The sequence below is a fragment of the Polistes dominula genome, unplaced genomic scaffold, assembly GCF_049000335.1.
Source record: "Polistes dominula isolate Pdom_NZ unplaced genomic scaffold, Pdom_raw_medaka contig_373, whole genome shotgun sequence".
Taxonomy (NCBI): domain Eukaryota; kingdom Metazoa; phylum Arthropoda; class Insecta; order Hymenoptera; family Vespidae; genus Polistes; species Polistes dominula.
In genome coordinates, this window is record NW_028300899.1 from 4,834,141 (window position 1) to 4,861,977 (window position 27,837).

At 32.7% G+C, this 27,837-nt stretch overlaps 1 protein-coding gene across 4 annotated transcripts in view; it reads right to left on the bottom strand.

The window, feature by feature from the left end:
* Positions 1 to 9,913: 9,913 nt before the first annotated feature.
* fz2 (frizzled 2) overlaps positions 9,914 to 27,837 on the bottom strand; it is a 128,111-nt gene continuing 110,187 nt past the window's right edge. For all 4 annotated transcript variants that reach the window (XM_089179366.1, XM_089179367.1, XM_015318062.2 and 1 more), the window contains one exon: positions 9,914 to 17,804. In XM_089179366.1, coding sequence (XP_089035492.1) covers positions 15,442 to 17,804 — 2,363 coding nt within the window. In that variant the 3' untranslated portion in view covers positions 9,914 to 15,441. The remainder of the gene's footprint in view (positions 17,805 to 27,837) is intronic.

The following is a 27,837-nucleotide window of genomic DNA, read 5'->3' on the forward strand; positions in this document are numbered from 1 at the left end:
CCAGCAAACCAACTTAGCTAGTATTTCACTTCTGTTCAAGGGAAGAAGAAGAAGTATAGAATAAAGAAGGATAGGTAGATGGACAGAAAGACAGATAGAAAAAGATATAAAATGTGTGTTAACGAGGGCGTTTACTGGAACAATTCAGTGTGTCTCTACTGGCTTCCGGTCATAGAAATTTCAAAAACGTCCCACCAGCTAACAGCAACACGCATGTTTCCATTCGATGACAGACCAAACGATCTTGAAATTCTTTTTCCACACAGTCTCGTATTTATCCCTTGTGAACCTTTCTATATCTATTTCTTTCTTCCTTACTTTCTTTCTCGACTGTTAATGTTTATAAAAAAAAAGAAAATACGAAAGTTACTTGCTAAAAGATTTGAAAAGAAAAGAAACAGAAGAAAGAATTCTGGCAAAGTGTTCAACTCGTTTGTCCGTCAACATTTTTATCAAATGAATACAGTATGCAAATATGTTCAAGCAAAAAGTGCTATGAGAATAAATGATGCACAAAATTTAACGTTTCATGAAATGAAATGTGATCGTTGGGGAAAGGGGAAAGAAAAAAGATGATGATGACAAAATTGTTGACAACGAAAAAATTGAACAAAACTTTAGCAACACATTATTAACAATTTAAAATATTCTATGATAAATTTGAAACCATCTTTCACAAAAAACATTCTTAAACAATTCAAAGAAATAAAAGTGTACAATAACTAAATGATAAGGAAATAAATCTATGAATGTATTTAATATTTTTAACCCTTTGAATGCTACGGACGCATATATGCTTTTGATAAAAATTATTAACCTTATCGTTCGAAGCATATACGTGTTTGTTAATATTTATGTATAAAGTATTTTTATATTTATATTAATTAATTAAATTATATTCAAAAACTTTAATTATTAAATATTATTTATTATTAGAATCCGAATAATAATAAATTATTCTGTTCCTACAAAACATTTTAGGTAAAAGTATTCAGCATTCAAAGGGTAGACATTTGAAAATAAGAATAAAAAACATCTAAACCATCCTGAACCCAACCACCCAGTCTCTTACCTTCTTTTCTCAAATTCGATATCTTCATTTTATCCATTAATTTTATTAAAACGAAGATGAGTAGTAGTTAGTATCGAGAGTGTATAAAAACATCGAGTTAATTTGAAGATACACGTAATATAATATTTAAGAGACACAATATTTTAACGATGTAATTATAAAACTCGAGATAATTAATCTTAAGAGTTAAGTCCCCATAGAAAAATGAGATATAAAAGGGAGAGAGAAAATGACGGAAAAATAAAAAGAAAAAAGAGAGAGAGAGAGTGAGAGAGAGTGAGAGAGAAGTTCGCGAAGTTCGTCTCCAACGAAGGCCATCCGCACATTTATAATTTCTGCGGATCGATTGCTGGGGAATGTCAACGACCGGGAGAGTCGAGGAACCGTTCTCAAGAGGGGTAAAGAGAGACAGAAACAGAGAGAGAAAACTAGAGATAGCTTTAAAGAGAAAATGTGAGAAAGAGAGAGAGAGAGAGAGAGAGAGAGAGAGGAAGTTGCTCGTCGAAAAACAGCGATATCGTAACGCCGACTTCTGGGTTACGACTCGCGGACAGGCGCCCTTGTGAAAATATTATTTCAACGCGGCAAGAAGGCCTTTACCCAAACGTTCCTAAGCTATATTATTCTAGGGCCAGTTTTAAGAAGGAACACGTAGAATAATCTCTCTATCTCTTTTTATCTTTTTTTCTTTTATATCTTTTTATCTCTCTCTCACTCACTCACATGTTCAATTTTATTCTCTTTTATTCTCTAATTCTTGTGTCTTCCTAAACTTACCCACCACCTTATGGTATCGTACATACCCCCCGTTTAACAAACAAGGAAATAGGAAATATAAAATGGAAAATAGAAAAAAAAATGATTGAAATGTAAGATAGATTATTTTTTTTTTTGGTGACGATGAAAATTAGATCTCATTCATTGGAATGCAGTTTTGAAATATTTTCTTTCTTTTTTTTTTGTAAAAGAATATTATATATATATAATTATTATATTAGAAAGAAAAAAAATATATAAAAAAAATATAAAATATTATTATATTATAAATATTAATATATTATAAAGAATATATCAGATAATATTAATAAAATTCGTAGCATTTTAATATTTATTATTAATATTTATATTAATTATTTTAAAAATAATTTTAAATAAATAATAAACAAACTTAGATAAATATAAACTATAAATTTTTAATTAGCTAACATTTTACTATTTAATCATTTCTAAATTATATTTCATCTATTATTATATTTATATTCGAAACAATTTCATTTTACAAATTGCCGAATATAATTTTGCTTTCATAATTTTATAATTTTATAATAAATAATAAATAAAAATAAGTAATAATTTTCTTCAAAAAAATATAAATAAATATACAAATGCAAATATTTAATTAAAATTCTTAGATTGTCTTAAAATAATTTAAACGCATACGAAGAGAGAAACCAATGCGCATTTCGTCAAAATGCGTTTGAATTTCTTTCTTTTTTTTTTTATTTTTTTATTTTCTCTTATTTTTAGATTCGTCATCTTCCATTAGTTCGGTATACTCCTTTGATCATTTCGTACATACCAATCACGAAAATAACTTGTTGATTTTGTGTTTGATTAGCTTACAAGCTTCCCTCCTCTAACAAACATGAATAATTATATCCGTTAATCATTTATTCAATGATTATTACTCGTCAATCGAATTACCATACTAATTACAAACGTTCGTGTTGTTGTTATCGATACATTAGCTGTAATAATAATTATTATTTCGTTATGTTAGTTAAGTTATTTATTATAACATATTATATTATTATAACATGTGTTCGAATAAATTTTATGTTACAATTTTTTTATTTTACGGTATAAAATGTAATCAATTATTATAGATAATTTAAGAAGAAAAAACTCTGAATTACAAATTAACACGATTAATTCTTTCTTTATAAAAAATGTTAATATATTATTCCGTAAGATAAAGGTTTAAAAAAAAAACTAGTAGAAGATTAGTTTTCTTTTAATTTCCACATTGCCAATTTTAATTTATAGCCATCAAAAAAACATTCTTGTATTGTTCAATCAAAGTATTTCTAATTATTATCGCTAAAAATAAAAAGAGAGAGAAAATAAACGATATCTTTTTTTTTACTCTATCCGACTTTTATCATCTCTCAACGATTTTCCGTAGGATCTTAATTAAAAGCTTATCGAAGAATCGAAGAAGAACTCGAACTGGTAGTCGTAACAAAGGATTGTTTTCAACGATTTTAAGAGCAAGCAAGTACGCAGGTTTCTTTCTTTTTAAGCTCGAACAATACTTTCATTACCTTTGTTCCCTTTTTTTCTCTCTTACATTTCTACTTTCTTTCTTTCTTTCTTTCTTTCTCTCTCGTCTTTTTTATTCTTTTTATTAGTTATCTTTTTTTCTATCATTTATTTCTATTTCTAATTTATTTGTTTCTAATTTTTACGAGTTAATCGTTTAAATCAATTTAATTCATCAAATTTTAACTATAGTTACACTTTCGTTTTGTGACAACTTTCTTTTAAATTCTATCAAAAAAAGTAGGAATCTATAAAAGCTTTGAAATAAAACATTTAACACGGATATTGTGATGTCGTTAATTTTAGTGACTACTTTGGTTTTCATTTTATTTTTTTTAACCAACACGGCACTCCTTTTAACCCGTTAATCTCATGTACGTTAAATAATTAACGATCAGCTGCTTGTTCGTCGTCTGTAGTGCAGCTGTTATCTACCAGGGATCTCTATGAGTTCAGAATTAACGGTACACGAGAATCTAATTTCAATAGAATATCTAGGACCCGAAAAAATAACTGCCTTGTCAACGCCTTCGCATTATAAACGAAAGTCATGATTGATCAAATTTAAAGTGTTGTACTTTTCCCTTTAATTTATTCATTCAATACTACGATGTTTGGAATTTATTATATTAATGTTTAAATTTAGTTTATTACAGATATGTATAAAGAATTATAATTTATTTAATTGTAAAATTATTTTGTTTTAATTTGTTTTATTAAAAAATAAATATAAAAATAAAAATGTATTATATATATAATAAATATTATAAAATATAAATATAATATAATAAATTTATACTACAAAATATAAATTTTATATTATATATTATATTTTAATATTATATATTATATATTATTATTATATTAATATTATTATTATTAATATTATTATTATAATATTATTATTATATTATAATATTATATTATATTATATTTTATATTTTATAAATTTATATAATATAAAATTTATTCACACAATATATATTTTTATAATATAATATATATTTATAATATAATTTAATATTTTATTATAAATATAAAAATAATTATAATTTCCTTCGAATTTTATATTATAATTTTGATTTAAGTATAAATAATTAATAATCATACGTCGTGTTGATACTTCAACGATTGATTTATTTCATCATTCTCATTTAACTTAAGATATTAAATGTATTTAGGGCACACGTATATAAAATGCATATATACATACATATAACTAATATCGTGTACTTATAATTGGATATCATAGACTAAAGTAAATCGAGTGTAAAAACTGGAACGTCGACGATTCAATTTACGTTCATCTTATAATCAACTTCTCTTTCTTTATTTCAGTCTTCTTCTTCTTTCTCTTTATACTTAATTGTCTCGTTAATCATTTCTCGAATATTATTATTACCGTAGAAATTACAAAGAATATTGATTAAACAGAGGAAACTTTATCACTTATCAGTTATCGTCAGACGACCCTTGACATTTAAAGAGTAGTCCTTAGGCCCACTATACGATTCGTTCGACGAATGCAAACTATACTTATATTCATATATAAGAATCATATATGTATGTACATATTTCTTTCATATCATCCGTGAGAGAGTAACATTTTGACCCTGTCGGTCAGATAGATCTCTTATTCACCCAGCTTCTTTCCTTCCGAGAAAATAATAATATTCTTAACTTAACGACGATTATCAGAATATGTCTGTATGTATGTGTGTGGGAAAGGATATATGTTTGTGTCGAATGATAGACAACATTCAAAGGTCGTGATACATAAATCGCTAAGTTTTTTTTCAAATTCTTCTCATAACACTTTCTTTCTTTTTAATCGTTTTATATCATTTTTTATTATTTTATTTTTCTTTTTTAATAAAAATGTATCTAACAGCTTATGATATTTCCATGAGTCACCATAAGTATAACGATAATAATAAATTCTGAACGAAAATATATAAAATAAATTGAACTTTCTACAATATAAGGATAGAGGAAATAAAAAAGACCAAATGTCATAGGTTTTTCACTTACCTAGATAGTTATCAGCCATTATCGGAGTCATAGTGAAGCTAGAGGAGATACGACGACAGCTGAAAAGGTTCTTAAAAGAATTTATATCTATTTTAGCATATCAATGATCATGGTTGAAAAAGGGCCCCAGGTACTGACAATGTATTCTACAAGATATATTTTAATAGAAACTTTTTTTTTCTATATCATTTTAAATCAAATATAATAAATCTTATTAAATGTATACACCTAAGTTGCAAAAATAACAAAAGAAAACCATACAGTATATACGAGTTTTGTAAAAGGTAGAAGAAATTTCATAGATTTATTAAAATAGTAAAGATATAATATTAATTCAAATACTTTCGAGAAATTATTTTAACCAGCCGCAAATATACAGGATGTGTCGTAATACCTTTAACCGATTTTAGTAATGAACAGAGTAATATACAAAAGAAAAAACAAAGAATTTAAAGTTTGTATAAAAATGTATCTTACAATTAATTGATTTTACTTTTATCCACATTTGTATATAAATTCAAATAAATTCGGATAGAAGAATAAATATAAATTTCTATAAGATTAATCGATGATTCGAAAAATTATTTATAATCAAATAATTAAATATATAAGTTATATAATACAACAAGGTTGCAAAAATATATATGATAATAAAATTAATAGACGAACTATATATATAGTTATATTATACTATATATATATATATTAATAAATTAATTGATAAATTCAAATAAATTCAAATAGAAAAGTACGTATAAATTTCTATACGATTAATTAATTATATCATTTATAATCAAATAATTAAATATAAAAGTTGTATAATACGATAGGTTGTAAAAATATGATAATAAAATTAGTATAGATAAACTATATATATATAATAGAATATACAATGTTAAAAGAAAATTCTAAGGACTCGTTTTGAAATGGTCTAGTTATAATGGTACTTTAGATATCGATTAGATCGAACTTGGAGTGTCTTCCAAGCAATTCGATGACTCCTACTAGCAAAGCTATTAGAGTGTATACGATCACGAAAGCGGAGAATGTCGTTCTCGTTGTGCAAATAGCAAGGGCTTGACAAACGGGACTCATCTCCATCCGTAAATTAGTTTTCTTTGGCTGGGCAATTAGCGTCCGTCGAACGTCATTCTCTTCTCTATGTATATACATATATATTATATATATATATATATAGATAGTATATACATATGTATATATATAATATAATCGAAAGACCATTCACATACACATATACAAACATACATACAGGCACGTAGGCAGTCTCGTAAAATAGGTCCTCCTCCTGATCGTTATAACCATCGATAAATAATAGTTCGTTGGCACTCCTACCTCCAAAAGCTTCCTTTCTAACGAGTTATATACCCTTTCCTTTCCTCTCAACCCTTCACGTTCTCCCTCTCTCTTTTCCTCTCAACGAGAATAACGACTTTTCGCAATACCTACTTCATCTTGAATCTTTATCTTTTTCTTTTCCATTTGTTTTTTTTTTTGCGAGAAAGAATAAAGTTTTAGTATTCGTCATGTTTATAACATTAATATTATATATAAAACATTTCTGAAAAATTATTTCTACGTTCTTATTTTTTGATTGGAATAACAACGACTGTTTTTTGTAATACTTCAATTATTATTTCATTTTTTGAAATAAACACTTCATTAGAATCTAGAAATTAGAAAGAATATTTCAATATTTACAAAAATAATGGGAATAATTTGTCATTTGTTGAAAATAATTCCAAATTAAATCTAAACGATATTTAAGAATTATTGTTTGTTTGTTTGAATTTCAACAAGCTAATTATATCTCACACTCCACTTGACCATTCTCTTTCGATGAAAATAATATTTAGCAATACTTGATCTTTAATTGCCATTTATTTTCTTTTTTATTGTTCCATTTATAATCTTTGGATAGAAAGGTTAATAATTTATAACACAAATTATGTATAATATAAATTATGAATTTGTTTTTTTTCTCTCTTCTATCGGACAGAAATCATATTTATTTGTTGAAATAATATTGCTCAACAGAATTAAAAACGTGTACTTAACTAATTAACGGTATAAAATAATATTCATATTTAAACGATTTTAAATCATTCCTTTATATTATAATTTATCTCTTGGTATAGAATTTCTCGGTAAAGTACCTGTCTCTCTGTATAATAACCATGAATGCTCATTTATAATACCTACCAATAAATCCTGTCTTCCTCTCTTTCTCTTATTCTCTTTCATAAACATTTGAAGAAAAATACGCAAAAACGTTTAGCGAATATTCTCTCGGTTTTGTGGAATGGATGAATAAATTGTAGAAACGAAGGTACACTTATTATAAACGAGTGAACGTTTAAACCTTTCACCAGGGACTATTTGATTATCAATAATTCATCAAAATTTCCATAATCGTGGAAGCTTTTATAAATGAGAAGGACGGAAAATTGGGTGAAGGGGGAAGGGACGACTATTTTAAAAATCAACGCACAGCCCGTTTTCGCGAGGGGGCAATTAGTCGGAGGAAAAAAATAAAAGTTGCAATTAAAAGGGTTTACCAGTGAGATTTGTCTTTTTTATTTTTTTTTCTCTCCCTCTGTTTAATTTTATTTCTTTTTTTTCTTTCCCTTAACTATGAAAACACAACCGAATGACTAACGAAAAGATCCTTATCTAACAGGGCAAACTAGGAAAGACCGTAAATGTCTTTGACGCTTAATATGCTTGGTTTATGGCGTACGATATATACCATGGTGTAGACCACGAAGACCATAAATTCGAAGTCCGCCGCCCTTCGGTGTGTGCCACCCGTTTCCACGTTGGTTGTTTGCCCTTCTTTCTCTATTGCACCTCATGCAACAGTATTACTCTCTCTTTCTCTCATATATATTTATGTGTATGCATTTACAAACACACGTGTAAGTACTTATATATATGTGTGTGTGTGTGTAAGTTGATGCATCAAGAAACATGGTGACTCACATGAGACGAGAAGTTTACTCGGGTTAAACGACAACGATTTTCGTAACGCTCAACTCAACGAGATCGCAAATACAAGAAGGATATCGGAGTGAGTGATAAAGATTACTTGAATTTTCATCACCCTTTCCTCCCACCCTCCCTATCCATTCCTTCTCTCTGTTACGTTGACTTTACTTTCGTTCAGCAATCGATAGATAAACGTTATACTCACATACACACACATATGATTTTTTTATTATCAATTCTCTTTTATATCTATCAACGGAATGTTCCTATATTTTCTTTTTTATTTTATAACTTATCATCTTTTCTAATATTTTAATTTTAATTTGTAAAAATTAAATTACAAATTAAAAATTAAATTATTAAACTATTTTCTGTGTTACATAATTAACTTAAATTTTATTAATTTTACTTTTCGTGCAATATACTTGATTAAAATTATTTATTGAGAATATAAAAGATGTTATGTAAAAAAAAAATATTTAAAATATAGTATAGTACTATATCGTTTGAAATTATTAAAATAAAAAAATATGCAACATTTATTGTTAATTTATTTATATTTATTATAGTATCACGATATTAAAATGATCAATTGGATGAAATTCATTTAAAAAAAGGATTATAAAAGTAATAATATATATATATTACATAAATAATAAAATGGAATAATATTTACAGAAGGTCTATAAAAATTTCCAGGTATTAAACGGAACACCTTTCATACATAATACGAGAAGGGGAGAGAGAACAATGATAAATATTGTACGTGTACGTTCCATACACATTGGATACACATATTTGCACGCCACTGAATCCGGATTTTTGTTACCGTAGAACGTCAACGATTCTTGATAAAGTTATCCGCACGGATAGTTGCTGAAATCGGAACCGGAAGCCGTACGATAAGATTATTCGTTTGTATTGCAAGCAAAAAGAGAACTTTCGATACGAATAACCCTTTTTCTTCTTCAATGCGTGCGATTTTATTATGGCACAGCAGGGTTCTGAAATAATATAATTTGTAAAATAACGTACCTGTTCTATGACTTGCAGTTGACGACCGATGATTCAGCATAGTAAAATATTCGATGCAATAAAAACACATACAAAAAACAATTCTCTCGTTTTTTTTCTTGCATTTTCTTTTTTTTTTTTTTTAGAAAATAAATTTGAAAAAAGAAAAGATTCTTATACAAATAACGATCGCAAAAAGGAGGATACACAAGATATAATAATGATAAATCTTGTTTGAAAAATATGTAAGAAGTGTGATCAAAAACTCAACGAACGAACGATTAAATAATAATAGTAAAATGTATTAAAAATCGTATACAATTTTTGATTTAGATATTATATATATTCGTAATTCTTTTTTTTCTTCTTCTTCTTCTTCTTCGTTTTTTATTATTATTATTTTAATATTTTTTTTTTATTATAGATATATTATCCGTGGTTACGATCGATGATACCTTTTTTTCTCTCTCTCTCTCTCTCTCTCTCTCTCACTTTCTATTCCTTCTTCTCTCTCTCTTTCGTTATTAAATCCTTTCTTTTACATTATATAATTAATTAATTAATTACTATGGCAACGTAAAACAATTGTACAAAAGTTAAGAGACAATAGAAAGGTATAAAAAAAAGAAAAGTATAATATATTTATAAACAATGATATTTTAATAAAACTAATAAAAAGAAAAAAAACAAGAGTCTATGGGGAAAAGATGAAAAAAGAAATAAAAAAAAAATATAATAATAAATCTTGGAACTGAGAAACGAAGCTTTCTAACTGACTGGCACTCGGAGGTGGGTGGAGGTTGTGTTGAGGACCAAGAGGAAAAACACTAAACGAAAAATCTTTTGAGAACGTTCAAAAAAAGGCTAGACGAGGGAAACGAACGAACGAACTACGAACGTGACTTCAAAAAGAAAAGAAGAAGAAAAAGGGTACACGATGTCTCTTTTTCCATTCTTTCTTTATCTTTTTTTTTTTAGTTCATTCTCTCTCTCTCTCACACACACACACTCATACATTCTTTCTCTCTCTTTCTTGATTATCGTCGAGAGAACTAAAAAAAAATACAAAGATGAAAAAAAAAAAACATGCATCACAAACACGACGATTAATTATACGTACAATTATTTTTCAATTTTATTGACAATCATCGTGACAAAAAAGTGGCTTACAAATATTCGTTAAAAACTTTCGTTTCCTCTCTCCCTTCCCTCTTCCCCCTCCCAAACCCAACGACGTTTGCTATAATTATTAATATTATTATTATTATTATTATTATTTTTGTTTTGTTTAATGTTCTTTTTTCAACGTTGCTCGCTCATGCGTTTTTTTTTTCATTTCATGATCTTCGAATTTGCATTCTTTTTATTATAAATCACTATTAATAACATTTTTGTACAAAAAGAAAAGGAAAGAAAGAGAAAAAAAATAATCCATCCCTTTCCCTTTTTTCTACTTTACTTCCCCCTTTTCCTGCATTTTCCTATGATTTTTTTTATTTTTATTTTTCGCTTTATTCTTTTTCTTAATCTCTCGACGAAAAAATAAAATAAAAAATCAACAACGATACATTGTTCATTATTTTGCACTCTATATCTTGCGAGCTTCGTGGAGTGTGATATGTGACACTAAGGATTTCTTTATTCTCACTACTTTACAATATTACACGTAATATTTTTTTTTGTTTCCTTAGAATCGCCCCCCCCCTTTCCAGAACTCTAACACCAAACACACTTCTTCTCAACCCCACTATGTTTTATCTTTCTCTTGTTATCTCTATCTGTTTTTTTTTCGTTTTGGCATAATCATCCTACGGTCCAAGTAAACGGACCTTATCTTTCTCACCCTCATGGCAAAACAATCTTTCTTTCTTATTTTCTACTCCTTTTATCTTCTTCTTCTTATTCTTATTATTTTCCTTCGTCTTCTTCGTGTCATTCTAGGCAGTTTTCTTGCTCATGTGTGAGTCGCGTATTTGTTACTTTAATAATTATAAAACATTCCCTACTAGTGTATTTCTCCTTATTTTTACTTTTTTTTTCACTTTTACATTTCCATCGAGGAGACGTACATTAAAAAAGAAAAAAGAAAAAACTTTGCTAGACGTCTCGTCGTCGTTTTCATGTATGCAGTCGAGTCAACTTTCAGCATATCACTCTCTTTGAAAAATTTCACATAATGTACATATATGTATATACATAAAAAGTATATGTAAAAAAATAAAAATTAATGTTGCAAATAAAAAAATAATTAATAACATAACAGGACTCGACTGTCCACATTTATTAACGTTGTTTACACCAATAATTATGTATCATTTTATTTTATTTTGTATTTTTTATTAAAAACGATTAGAAAAAATTGTGTAATGTTTAATTTAAGTCAATGTTAAATCTATTTATTTTTTTTCTTGCGTATATATATTGTAATCTCAATATTCTATTCATATTAAATTCGAATATTAAAGACGAGTATTACCATTATCTTTCGAAAGAGATTAGAAAATTAGATCTTATTAAAAAATGAAGATCAATAAATATATAAAATATTGTTACAACAAATTTGAAAGATTAAATAAGAAAAACGAGAAATTTTTATGAAAGGGGAGGAAGACGACGAAGATACGAATCATTAATATAAATTAATTAATAATGATTAATAAATCAAATAATAATTATATTTTAATTTATGTGGTTTTTATTGCTAAGAGAGAACCCATTGAAAAAAATATTTCTGTTATATCTTCGTTAAATTCGGAAAGAAAAAAACAGAAAATAAACAACACTACAGCGCACCTAATAATCATCCCCCACCCCTTTAAATCCAACCACCTACTTTCAACAATTTTTTCTATCTCACTTTTTCTTTCTTTCAATCATTTTCTTTTGCTTTTTCTTTTCGTTTCATCTAAAGTCAAATTTCCCTCGAGGGTAGTCGTTGTTGTCGTCGTCGTCGTCGTCGTCGTCGTGGTTCGTTGTCGGTGAAAATGCCGCTTTAAAAAAATAAAAAAATAAAAAAGGAAGAAAAACGCTTTAAATACCGGTAGTACTATTACAGCCTTCGAAATTCTTCAACGCCGTTCAACCACCCCTCTATACCCTCCTTTCTCTATACCTAGTCATCCCTCTTACGATTCTAAATAAGAAACAAACAAAAAATATATCCACGGTGTTCTTCTTTAACGGTAGATTTCACGATTCATCGCTTTTCGTCGTAACCATTACTACATTTTTTTATTTTCTTTCTTTTTTTGTGTTCACGACATCAACCTAAAAAGAAAAAGAACAAAATTCAAAGGAAATTTCTCAAATCCCCCTTTTTCTTTACAGAAACTACTACTATTACTACTACTAATCCCTTCTTCTACTCAAACGGTACAAGAAAATCCGGAACCTTTCGTATTGTTTTATATTTTTGTCTATTTGTTTAGAAAAAAAAAAGAAATCTAAGGTAAGCAGAATTTTCACCGAATTTTTACGAAGTAGATTCAACGAATTACGAACTTCCATTTTGTTCAATTCTTTAGTTTCTTTTTATAATCCAATTTATTATTTTGTCGTAATGTTTCTCGGACGATTGGTATTAGATTGGAAAATAATAGAATAATATAATAATATATTATAAAAAATAATAATAATAATAATAATAATAATAATAATAATAATAATAATAATAATAATAATAATAACAACGACGAGTATGAAAAAACAATTTCTGTCCAATCGCGAAAGACAATGTTTGTAATTTGTAAATAATTAATGATAATTATTTTCTTATCTTTCTTCTTGCAATTTTTAATCGTCTTTTCATTTTCAAATTATTTCTTTAGTTACATTTTGTTTAAAAATTTATTTAATTTAACATCGATCGATGCGCTCTCGCCCGTGCCCTCTTAAAAAAAAAAAACGCTCCAACCCCCTTCTGCCTTCCTCTCTCAAACCACCACCCACCACCGTTTCTCAATCGTTCCAAATTCATGCTCGTTTTCTTCTTTTTTCGTTTTTTTTTCTTTTGTTTTGTTTTGATGATCGCTTTAAATATTTACAGTGCTCGGACCTAACATCTAAGAATTATTTATTTACAAGTAGCTTAATTCTTTTTCTTTTTTTTTTCTTTACTCATAATGTTACATTAAACACCTGACCTATACACTCGTGGTTTTTCCATTTTTTATTATTATTTTATTCTTCATCATCATCATCATCATCATCATCGTCATCATCATCATCATCATCATCATCATCATCATCATCATCATCATCATCATCATCATCATCATCATCATCATCAACACCATCAACATTATCATCGTCATCATCATCATCATCATCATCATCATCATCATCATCATCATCATCATCATCATCATTATCATCATGATCATCATCATCATCATCATCATCATCATCATCATCATCATAATCTTCTTCTTCTTCTTCTTCATACCCAGCTACGATTTCTTTTATGGCAGTCATAGTCTGTTCTTAAAAACATGTATATCATATATGAATTATTTATTATGTATTTTACTTTCACATAAACGGCTACAAAACACAGCTGTTACTTTTATGTTCTCTTGGGTTATTCATTTTTTTTTTAAATCAACCCTATTACATTACCTTATATCTCTTTTTGTTGTTTTTCTTCTTTCGTCAGAAAAAAAATAAAAGAGATAGGAGAAAGAACAGACTATGATACCAAATAAATGACGGTACGTATTTTCTAGAAAAAATCGCGTTATACACCTAATCGTTACGAGCTAAGAGTTAGATAAATAGACGAGACGATACACGTTAGACGGACATGCGAGCCTTACGAGCTCCGCTACGTTAGCATAATAAGAAAGTAAGAAAAGAGCCGGAGTTTCAAGATGTTTCATAGAGAAAACAGAGGGAAGGAGAGAAAAAAATAAAAAGAGAGAAAGAGAGAGAAAGAGAGAATAAGAGAGAGAGAGAGAGAGAGAGAACAAACGAGAGAGAAAAGAGGATTAAAACATTCGTACTAGCCATTCATTTACAATGACACATACATACGTGCATACGTACTTATTGTTAGACACATACGAACACTCTATCGAACATACATACGTATACTCACACATACAAAATTGCATTTTTGGAGCCTTAACGGGGGCTAACAAATCATGGACTCTTTTTCTAAATTCTGACTCTCTCTCTCTCTCTCTCTCTGTCTCTCTCAGGTTTCCCGTCTTTCTCTCTCTATCCGTCAGTGTCCCTTTCTCTCCCTATCCCTTTTTTATCTCTTTCACGGCCCGAAGATTAGAAAAGAGCGTGTCCTTTCGCGCTGATCATCGTGTTAGGCGTCGCTCGAAATTATTCCTCCCGAGGTGACGAAAGAACGCGTAAACTCTGAAACTAATCCACGGGGAAGACACGTACGGGCTAATACGTATATCGGGTAAATCCTATGTACGTGTGTGTGCGTGTTTGATGTCTTACGTATATGTGAATTGTTTAATGTTACGTATGTTAGATGTGGATGTAGATGTATATGTTATGAGTGTATGTTTTATGAGTAAATTTTTGTAATGACAGTGTATGGGGATAACCGAGTAAGATCAATTGAGAGATTGGCAAGTAATCCCAATGATACTCGGTTTCATCGACATGCCTCAAACTTCAGTTGCCTGCGAGTAAGATGGCGCAAGACCGTGTGCCGGCGTAAGAGGTCCAGTCGTTGAGGCAAGAGACCTTCTCGAATATATCGTAGCCGCTGAATGCGGCGTGTGCGGTGCCGTGTGCGGTGCCGTATGCGGCGTGTGCGGCGTGTGCCTGCGCGAGGCCGAGGCGAAGGGCTAAATGGGCCCGTAGTTGCTAAGGGCGGAAGGCCTCTCCTGTTGCTGCACCGATTGTTGCGATTGCGATTGCTGTTGTTGTTGTTGCTGTTGTTGTTGCTGTTGTTGCTGCTGCTGCTGGGATTGCTGCTGCGGCTGCTCGCAGCCGGCGGTGCTCATGTCGCCTCCCGCCGACTGGTGACGTCATACGTGCGAAAGAGGAGGTTGCTTGAGTACGTGATGATGGAGATGATGCTGAGACGCGCTAGCTACGCTGCCAGGTGGCAAAAGTGCGCTACCAGGTCCTGGTGCCGCCGGGTATGGCATGGCGACACGACCTACGACGCCCTTCATGCTTGCGCTGCCTATTCCTCCGCTCACGCCTGTCACGCCAGCTACCATACCGGCGCCACCGCCTCCGTAAACGCCTGCGCCACTCCCGCCTCCGAAGAGACGCCTCCATAGTCGTCGCCAACTGTCGAGAGTTTTGCCGCTCCAGATCCATACGCCCGATGTTATGCCGACCGCGAGGGCCATGAAGTACTTTAGCATGAGGACGGAGTACAGTGGCCTTGCTCGGGGAGCGCATGGACAGGCCAGAGACTTCAGCCAATCGTCCCGTAGAACGGACTCGTAAATGTGACATGCGAGAACCAAGCCGGCCGGTAGCGTGTATAGAACGCTGAACACGCCTATGCGTATCATCAATTTTTCTAGCTTGTCCGCTTTTGCCCCGGGCTGTCGTTTTATCACCGAACGGATTCTGAACAGACTTACGAATCCGGCTAATAGAAAGCTCGTTCCCAGTAATAGGTAAACGAAGAGAGGCGCTAGGATGAACGTGCTCACGCCTTCCGGTGCTACCACGCAAACTCCTGCCACTGGATCCCCAGCCACCCCGCCCGAAATGTAAGCCCAGACCGTTTGAATCGTCGGAGCTAGCCAAGCTGCCAGATGGAAGTACTGGGAATAAGATGCTATAGCTTCGTTGCCCCACTTCAGACCGGCCGCGAGGAACCACGTGAACGCCAGTATGACCCACCATACCGAGGACGCCATTCCGAAGAAGTATATCATTAGGAAGACCGTCACGCAAGAGCCCGGCCCCTGTGCTCCCGTTCTCAGCGCTGGACCGTCGCACGCTATCTCCTCGTGTCCCAACACGTTCTTCGACAGATAACCGAGCGACACGACGAAGTAACACGCCGAGAGGAAGACTATCGGTCTCTCAGGATACTTGAAGCGCTGGGTGTCGATCAGGAACGTGGTGACGGTCGTGAGAGTGCTTGCGGCGCACAGGCCGCTCCACAGGCCGAGCCACACGGCCGCGAACCCTCGCTCTTCGGGGGTGAGAAACGCTCCGTGGCACGGAAGGGCGCAATTGGTTACCCCTGCAATTTCCTGAATGGTGATCCGACCGTTGTCCGCCTGCGGTGGTGCCGGAATGACTCCACTTACGGCCATGCCGGCCAGGCCAGCTCCCCCGGTGTTGCTTCCGCTTATCTGGCCGGGTATCGCCGTGCCTGTTCCCACCCCCAGAGGCACGAGAGGTGCTCTGCATCTGCAAAAGCAATCTCTCGTCCTTTCCCCCGGGGGGTGCTGGCAGTTTTTTTGATTTTTTCCCGGCTTACAACGAGGCGGTTGCATTGCCTTAGATGGTCGCGTTGGTCTTGGTGGTGCTGCTGCAGCAGGCATTGGTGCGTTGCTTGCCGAACCACTACCACTTCCGCTTCCAGATCCAGCACCGTTACTCGTACGATTATTTTGATCCATGCAAAGATTATCTGGATCTCCGTAATTCGGTAATCTCTCGCATGCCATTCTTTCCGGCCAAGAAAAGCCGTATTGCTGCATCAACGGTGCACAACCTGCTCGTGCTCTTTCGCATACGCTTTTACAAGCTGGTAATGGTTTGGTATACTCGGGTAAACATATTGGCGTATACATTGAGCAAAGAAAGAACTTTAAATCTGGAGAACATTTGATCTCGACTAATGGCCAAAATTGATGAACCTCCAAGCCAGCTTCCTCTTGAGTATCGTGATTTAACTCATTTGGCATGGCTGTTAAATTATACCCGATTCCACGGCACATTGGTATCGTTATCTCCTCGCAACGGCCATTTCCGTTCCCAGAATTTCCACCACTACTACTTCCAAGTCCAGAGTGACTATGACTACCACCACCACCACCTCCACCCCCGCCGCCGCCGCCGCCGCTGCCGCTAATTCCTCCACCGATGACGCTGTTACCAGCTCCAACTATCCCACCGGAAGCTGAACTCCCACCGGAAGCAACTCCGATTGACGAAGAAGATGAAGATGACGAAGAGGCCGAGGAAGATACTGCTGACGATGATGACGATGAACCACCACCACTTGATACCGAACCACCGTTGCTAACCGAACCAATCGATGATTCTAGTCGTGCGACTGGTAGCGAAAACGCTACTAGTAACAACGATAAGAGAAGCGTCATTGTCCGTCTTGGTAGCAACTTCGTCCGTCTAAGAGGTCTCATTGGTTTGGATCTTCGATTCATTCCCGCGTTGATCGCATCACTCCGGCCTGAAACAGAGAAATCGTTCTTGAATAAGTACTCGTCCGAGAAAGAGAAATCGGATTAAAAACATATACTCATATGTATATAAATAAGCCATATAATTGATAACGAATCATTAGATCATTTCTATGAACCCATAGATTATTTTATTTTTCTTCTTTTTATCAAATAAACGTTGTCATTGTATATGCAAGTAATCATTGAAATGTTATATTATTAAGAAACAATCTTATAAAATAATTAAATACTTTAAATCTTGATTAATAATAGATAATGAAAAATTATTTATCACCGATCTAAAACGAAACAAGCTATTGTAACTTCCTAGCTTCCTTCCATAACACCAAAAGGCTTATAGGTGGATTCGATCAATTTTACTCTTACAACAAGCATGTCTAAACTCTAGCTATTAAGATACCGATGATAGATGCCGTTGTTCGTGACCTTAACGAACGGAGCATACCGTGTTCAGGTGGCCCCGTACATAAATCAATGTCCAAGCATAGATCGCAAGGCTAGATCCAGGGTGCTTCGTATACCAGTAACGTGGACCAAACACGATTGGCACGCACCGTAATACACTAAAGGTCTACCACCACCATAAGATTAAGAGGAAGAAAAAGTGAAAGAAAGAAAGAGAAAAAGAAAGAAAGAAAGAGAGTGCAGAGGGCAAAGGGTACAACACGGAAGAGGAGTGAGGAGTGAAGAACTCGAGAAGCAGTCACGGATCTTATAATAGTCGAGCCGCGGAAAACACGTGACCGGAGCGAAATGTTATTGTAGGAGGCAGTGTTAGTTTTACCGTTTGTTAACTGCTAGGCAGGCACCCTGACGTTCCTCCTCCTCTTCCTCCTCCTCCTCCTCCTCCTCCTTTTTCCTTCTTTCCTAGCTATTTATAAAACGCAACGGTTGCATCCCCGGTACCGTAAAACTGTGCAGCACATATATAGAGAGTGTAACAGAGAAAGAGAATTTAAGGCACGAGCCACTACGTGTGTGGCTCGAGAAAGGATTGAACAGACGTGTCCTGAAGGATCGTTACCCTTCATAGTAGAAGACAGGTCCTACGTGCCTTGACTTGACTCGACTTGACTCGACTACTATTTCTTCGTTCTTTCTTCTATTTTTAAAATAACATGGCGAATTTTTTCGATAGAACATTCTTTTATCCTAACCGGATGACTTTACTGCAAGAATGTTGACTCTCGTTATATTTTTGGTAATATTCTATTTAAAAAAAATATATAAAGATAGCGAATCTTTCCAATCAAACATTCTTTACCCTAACAAATGACTCGAATCCAAGGGGATGAACTTTTCTATTTAAACAAAATAAATGACCGCGATCTTTTCGATCAAACATTCTTTACCCTAACGAATGACTCGACTTTCAAGGATGATAATTTCTTTTTATCGAACTTCTTTTTTCTATTTAAAAACCATGACGATGAATCTTTCGATCAAATGTTCTTTCATACTTTTACGGATGACTTTGTTTCGAAACGATGATAACTTTTACAAAGATAAAATCCTATATGTACATTTAATATTCCTTTTTATTCTTTCTTTCTTTCAGTTTCTATTTCGACAAGAACGAATCGTCTGGCTTGAAAATTTGCATACTTTCTTTAGGGTATCCCTCTCTCGCGAAAGGAAGCCACCAACCGTGAGAGTATTTTTCCGTCAGACTCTTTGTATCCTTGTATTTACAAATGTACACGAACAGAAACTCTTCTTCTTCTTCTTCCTCCCTCAACCCTACCCCCTCCTCTTCCTCTTATCACTATTTCTCTTTTTCTTCCCTTTCTTTCTGCTACCAAGTAAAAGAGAGAGAAAGGAAATAAGAAATCCGATATTCCTTCTCGTCGAATTGAAGGCCAGTAAATTCCGTATTCAACTCTCTCTCTCTCTCTCTCTCTCTCTCTCTCTCTCGATTCCATGTTAAAGAACCCTACTTAAATCGAGAACCGTCCAAAGTCCGATAGTACATACACGTATATATTTGTAAATGTGAATACATATAGGATATATATGTATATGAAAAGAGAGAAACTGATCGATCAAATCCCTTTCATGTTGCATCCTATACTCTCGTTCATTTGACTTATTTATATTCAAACCGAAAGAATTTATCGTGAAAAGTTAATCACTAATTTTAATAAAAAAAAATACATTTTTATTACCATTTTTTGTAATATTGTTTTTGTCATTTCATCTATTTTGTAACAGAGAAATATATATATATTTTCTTTTTAATTTCAATCAAATATAATCATTATAAATAATAAATTCACATATTAACAAATATTTACAGATTAATAAAACATTTAATAATTTTCTCAATAATTAAACACTATTCGCTATATCGTATAAATGTTTATAAATAATTAAATACATCTTTTCATTCTCCATTTATTTATTCGACAATTTGTTCATCTTCCACTCTCTCTCACCCTTCCAAAATTATATAATCCATAACAAATATTTGTCGAAAGCTAGATAAAAAAAGCTTTTTTCCATCCATCCTTCTTTTCACATTCATTATCGAGTGTATATCGATTTATCGATAATACATGATATACCTTGAATTGAAGTAAAATTGAGAAAGAGTTTTATTGAAGGCTTTGGTGAACTGAACCAAACCCGAAAACCGATGAGATAGCACAGAGACTTATACACACAAATATACACACGTGTAATACACGGATAAAAAATTTCTCTCTAGTTACTTTCGATTGAACCTAATCATCCATAACTTTATATATTTTCGACCATAACGTTTTTACATTTCTTTTTCATCCAATTCCATAGCACTTGTAATTCCTGTCAGGTTGAAAATATTTTCACTGGCATATTTTTTAACTTGTGGCAATATTTTGCGAATGATTAGAAGAAGAAGAAGAAGGAAGAAAAATAAGAAAGTAGGAGGAGTAGGAGGAAGAGGGGATTATGTGGTGCGAAAAGGAAACCCTCCCTGTTGAAACGAGAAGAGACATAGAAAGAGGGGAAAGAAAATGAGAACGAGAGGGACGTACTCTTGGCAATGAATCAGTTTTAAGGCCTCGCCCCTACGATGAATATGCTGCCAGCCGGTGCTTGAATTATGATATACTTTTCTCGCGTGTAAATCCCACCCTTTCTCTCTCACTCTCCTTCTTTTCCCCGGTTACTTTCTCCCCACTCTTTACTACCTGCCACCATCCCACCACCCCACCTTTTAAAACCTCCTTTCGACCCTCTTATCTTGGCACCTTAAATGCCTTTGCTCTCTTATGGTGTTGAAAATTATCTCACGATTAATTGCAGTGCTTTTTTTTATGGTATATGTCAGAAAAAAATGCAAAAAAAAAAAAGAAAGAGAAAGAGAGAAATTAGAAATACCATAACATTTTATGTCTTCTCCTCAATGAAACGTTTCGATGCAGTGTAGATCAAAATTTTCTAACATTTATTAGCCTAAATTGCTCGATAGTTCGTACATAGGATGATGACGATGATGATAATGATTTTTAAATGACAATTTAGTAACCATATTTATCTAGTAATATTATGAAAAATGAATTTTTAATTACCGTGACTTACTTCGTGTCTATATTTCTTCCTTTTTTATTTATTAATAGAGTGTGTGATAAATATCAAAAGAGAGAGAGAGAAAGAAAGATGTTTATGAATGAATGAATGAATTGGTTGGATGTTTAGAGATCAATTAAGATACTCGATTAGAAGTTACATGTCAGTTTACAATTTTCTTTTACCCGTCTTAATTATTTAGAAACTACTTTATTATACGTTCGAGTATTAGTCAAACGTTAGTCTTATTCATGGTCTGTGCCTTTCGTAAGCCCGTATACGTCGTTCATATTCATTGTAGTACAGAATACTAAGCCCTGGGGTTATGATAAATCCTTTCATCCTCTCTTACTTCTCCCTCTCTCTCTTTCATACTCGAATCACTCGCAAGAGGCTTATACGAACGTTTTACTTGTATACCTACAAACATAACACAAACATACGCATATATCTATAAGTAAAGATAGAGAAAGATAGATAGATACGTTCTCGTTAATTTTCGCATGACATTTCCCAAGAGATTCGTTGATGTCATTTCTATTAAAATTACGAACATAATCATTCGGAAACTTACGTGTGCTCACCCCCTCCTCCATGTGTGATCAACGTCAAATAGAATTTTCTTATTAAAGTTACAAAAATTGACAAAAAATTTCTCGGATTACGATAAGAATAATAATTACTTTCGACGAAGGAAATGAAGATACATGAGTGATAGGAGGAAGGGGTAGAAAAAAAAGAATGAAAGGGGTGAGAATAAACATAAGAGAGAGAGAAAGAGATAGAAAAAAAAAGTGAAGTTTCTATTAATATTCCCGAGTCCTCTCGCTTGCTCGAGACGCCTCCTCGAGACGTTTTCTCGAGTGCACGAGACGGCGTTAATGCCTCCTCCTCCACCTCCACCACTACCACCTCCTCTTCTTCAGATTGTCGTACTAGGTTTTTAAATCTTCTCTTCTTTCTCTTTTTTCACTCTCCTGGCAAGTGGTCAAGGTTGACCCTGAGGCACGTCACTCATCGTTGATTCGACCTAGCTTGAAGTATATAATTCGTAAAAGAGAGAAAAAAGGCAGAATAAAAAGAGAGAGAGAGAGAGAGAGAGAGAGAGAGAGAGATAGAAAGAATATGATGAGCGAGAAAGAGTATAAGAGAAAATAAAAAAATAAAGAGAGATTGAGAATGAGTATGAAAAAGAAAATAAAAGTTACAAAGAGAGAAAAAGAGAAAGAGAAAAAGAAAGAGAAAGATGAAATTGGATGCTTTCACAATACGTGACGGAAGAGAAAGAAAGACGAAGGTAGGTATAAATCAAATATATAAGAGAGAGAGAGAGAGAGAGAAAGAGAGAGAACTAAGAGAGCTAAGATTTATGGTGAAGTATGGATAAGGCACGCGTTATATTCCCCTCGTTAGTCGGCAAAAGCAAGCAGTTATGTCTGTGATGATGATAGTGGTGTAGTAGTGGTATTATAGTAGTGGTAATGGTTACTACTCCTTGACGACGCCATAACGTTTTATATCAAATCGCGTGGCAACGACATTAATCAGCAAATTTCGAGACGTCACGATTCTATATCGGTGCCACCATACTACTACTACTACTATTATTATTACTAACACCATCAAGTATCTATTTCTTCTCTTATTGTTAGCAAAAGAAAATCTTGCAAATAACTATCCACCAATTTTTTTTCTATTTTTTTTCTATGATCATAATCACGATTCTCTTGACAACGTTAATTGAGTCAATTTCTAACATTTAACGAGAAAGAAAGATTGACTCTGGTAATGTAATTTTTGTTTATTATTTTACATTACGTTAGCATTTTTTAAAAAATCTTTTCATCGTTCGTACGAGAAGAAGAGGGAGAAAGCACGATGATTAATTATTTTATACTGATTAAGTATGTATATACTACTTCATTATTTTATAACGATACTGTCGATAAGTAATATCGTAATAACTCTTGTGATATTATTCTCCATGGTGAATAAATAAATAAACAAATATATATTGAATCTTGAATTATCTACTATACAAAGTTTGAGGTAGTCTTGTAAATCTTATTTGATGCTTATTATCTAATTAGACAACTCGAAGAATCGTTGAATATACGGTTATAACAAGAGTCATCGTTAGCTTGTTAAGAATTATATGATATATACATATATACATGTATATAATATTATATATATATACTTTGTTGGAAGATTGAACAAGTTAGAAAGATAAAAGTATACAGTTGGTAGAAGTGGAGACGAGACAGAGACAGAGAGAGAGAGAGAGAGAGAGAGAGAGAGAGAGAGAGTATTGAGAAGTTTAAAGTAAAGTTTCGAACAAGCATCCCGTCATGGGATCCGTCGGTGAATGATGGATCGACCTGTCGCAAGAATTATGACAGATCGTTTGTGCCGGTCCTTGTTCCGAGCCGTGCCACAGGATGTACCAATCCCCGTCTACTACTCATTTGACTTTTCTCTCGGAACTACGAACCTACGCATCAAAAGATATTTCTACTCTCCTATATATACATAGAAGTTTTTATCTGAATTCTAACGAAAAATAATATTTCATTTTATACTCTCGTATAATTTCAACGTTTATTACTTTTATTATCATATTTGTGCAAAAGTTTTCTATCCATTAATTATACAATTTTAAATCATAACGAAATATTTATTTCACATATATTTTTTTCTGTTTTTTACAAATACTAATAAGGAAGTGAAGAGATATTTAAATAAATTTTATTAACGCCTGCCGGTGTCGATTTTTGTAATTTTGTTCTGTTTTTTTTTTTTTTTAATCTAATTTTTATTGCACTTGTTAACTTTGATTGCTAGCGACATTTCATTTGTAAGAATATTTTACGCAATATACTAACGAATAAAATAAATTATCCAATCGAATATAAATAAGAAAAAAACCAACACTTATAAAGGATACCTCATAAATCAAACATTTCACAAGATATTTTATTAGTATCAAATTAAAATGAGAGTTAATTACAAATGAATATTTACGTTATTCCTGGAAACCCCATAATCGATAGATCTCTCCCGTTCATAATTAAAGAACATAGAAAAAACAAACAAAAAAAAAAGAAATTCACAAATTCCAGATAGACGTAACATATTAGAAAGGGTAGAGAAGAAGAAGGAGAAGAAGAAGGAGAAGAAGAAGAAGACAAATAAAAAACAGGAACATAAAATCTCGTTAAAAAAGATTCATTCGTAGAAAATCGATTTTATCGTCCGGTTTTTTTGCAAGAATTCGAATCGTTTGTAGGAGACGGCCCCCTACCCCTTCTCCTTCTTTCTGTCTGGCACTGCAGGACGTTTTTTGCATAAATTATTCTTGACGACGGGAGGTCCGTCGCCGGCTTCATCTTTTTCGATAGAGAAAATATTTACGTCCACGTCGTAACAGTATATCACAGTCTAGAACCAACCATATACACATATACACAACCACGTACACATACACATGTCATAAGTACATGTATACGTACGTAAAACATCTTTAGGTAGTACGAGTACCAAACACCATCACACTATTACCACTACCATCATCACCAACACCAACACTACTACTACTACCACCATCATCGTCAGAAGCAGCAACATCTGAACCAGACAGCCAGCCGTTTTCGCTTTATATCGTTTCGCGTTTCTATTTAAACGAGCTGCAGGTAAGGTATAGTAAGATGGATTCGTGTCTCACGAAGTGTATACACGAAGACGACGAAAAGGAAAAGAAAAAGAAGAAGAAGAGGGTGTGGGTAGGGGTGGGAGGAGAATCTATCTTTCCCTCGAGTTCTTCTCAACCCCACCCCACCACCACCTTCTTCTTCTAGTGAGAGGATAGACCAAGCGAAAAGTTCGTCAAGGGAAGCAATTACCAAGAGAATCTCTTCTTCTACTACTGCTGAAATTTCTTTTCTTCAAAGATTGAACGATACAACGATACGAAACTTTATCCCCTCACACCACCCCATCCCTAACCCCTTTAGCTATTACCATCATTCTTGGTGGCTTGATGTTTTTTTTTTTTACACAAGAACAAACAAAATGTTAATTGAAATATTATTATATCCAATGAAAATATGTTTTATTTTTTTTATTCCTTGAAAAGTCACTTTTTTATGACAGTCACGAAGTTAGGAAAATAAAGGATTATTTTGTGCATAATTTATTTTTGTGAAACACTTTATTAAGGAGAAGGATTTTTTATAAATTCATATAGTCAAATATTGTTATTAAATACTTAGTGATAATTAATTAAAGTAAATGTATTATTATTATTAATATAAATATCATTGAATTTCTCTATGTTAATTAAAACGAACCGGCAACGTAGTTTTAGGATTTTGTTTTATGATGACATCCTATAAAATGTTACATAGGTCTCATAAAAGCAAACTTTTTATTTGACAAGGATAAAATTATTATACCCAGTCCAAAAAAAGGATTTGTCGTAATTAAAAAGAGAATTCGCCGAATCTCAGAAATCTTCAATTTCTTATTTTAATAATGTCTCTCAAAAATATCCTTAAAAAAAATCTATAAAATATTTTATAGAAAAAATAATTCGTCCGTTAAGCGTTAAATATAAAAAAGAAAAAAATAAATAAAAAGTAAGTTGATATTATACAACGATTTATTTTATCGTATCGTTTCGTTCAATCTTATTTTTATCCTTTTTTTTTTATCTTATGTCAAACGAAAAAAAAAAAAGAGAAATTCTTTACACACACACACACATAGAGAGAGACAAAAATACAAGAGATTGAATAAAATCTATATATCCTTCCTGTCACTTTAACATTTTACACGAAAGGAAGATTTATGGGATTGGGAGGATCGGTGAGATCGACGTATCACGATCGAAGAAAGAAATGCATTTTGCTGGTGGAACATGGTATATAAAAGTAGTAGTAATAGTAGTAGTAGTAGTATAGTAGTCTATGGTCTTCTCACCGATGAAAAATGTCAATCTGTTTCTTTCCACTAGAAGGATCGATAAGCCCACGGCAATGATGGATCGATCGATCGATCGATCGATCTATTGATCAATTTTCCCTTTTATCGAAACTGGTGTTGACTCTTTTATCGATCTGACTCCGAAAAGATGATTCTTTACCTATTAGAATGAACAAAAAAATTCATCCGTTTCATCAAATTGTTCTTTACTTTGAAAACCTGCATAATGAATTGTTTTTTGTAAAATTTAATTTGAAAATATTTATTAAAAAAATGTATGAAATTTAAATCACTTTAATTGGATTTTTTTTCGTTACAAATTCAATAATAATTCGATTAATAATCTTATCAAATAAATAGAACGATTAATGTTTACGTTAATTCGATTACAAGTAATTTCTATAAATTATTATTTCTACTACCTCGTAAAATATAATATTTACAATATTATAACAAAATATAATAATAGTAATATTATTTGTATTTATTCGAATAATTTTTGTTAAACAGTTTTAAGAAATATTTCAAATTTTTCTTTTTTAAACCTCCATCTCATCTTACGTTTTTTAATATTTTCCATCGTTTTGAACAAATTAAAATGCTTCAAATAAAATCGTAGAACATTAAAATTGTTACTATACTATAATTAATTAAAGATAGTGGAGATAGGGTGAGTGATTGAATTTGTGTATACGACTAATTAGAAAACTCTCGATAGAATTATTTTCATATATTTCTCTTTCTCTATCGGGAAGCGCGTCATCAAGAGAGAGAGAGAGAGAGAGAGAGAGAGAGAGAGAGAAAGAGAGAGAGAGAGAAAGAGAGAGAGAGAGAGAAAGAGAGAGAGAGAGAGAGAGAGGAGTTTGAAAACCTCGAACGAGATCAAAGTAAATTTCTTGTTCGCATAGGTAATTAAATCGACGGGATCTAAATAAAAGTGAAAAGCCATCGAGACTCGACGTCGAGTACATTCTCGCTTATGAGGTAATTAATTCGTCGATCTCCTCTTACAAATACACACACGTACACAGACACATATGTTATCTCTCTCTCTCTCTTCTCTTTTTATTTTTCTTATACTGAATTATAACGTGTCGTATAAATTACAAATTTCGTGTCTATCGAAATACGGTTCTTCATTAATCGTGGTTCAATTTATCGAGATGACGTAAGTGTGTGATGCGTAATCATCAACCCCATCGACGAATATCCAAGCAACGTTCTACCTATCTATCTATCTATCTATCTATCTATATCTATCTACCTATCTCTCTCTCTATCTCATACTTTAGAGTTCGTTTGGTATTACGTATTTCAAAAGCCCACGATGTACCACAGCTTCCATACCGCACACGTTCATCATTTCCGAGACAGCATCTCGCCGTAATGCACCTCTTCTCTTCTCTTCTCGTCGCACAGATTTCAATTTATATGCCACTCGTCGGCTTTGTTGTTAAGCGTGCAAGCTGATTCTCGCGACGAAAT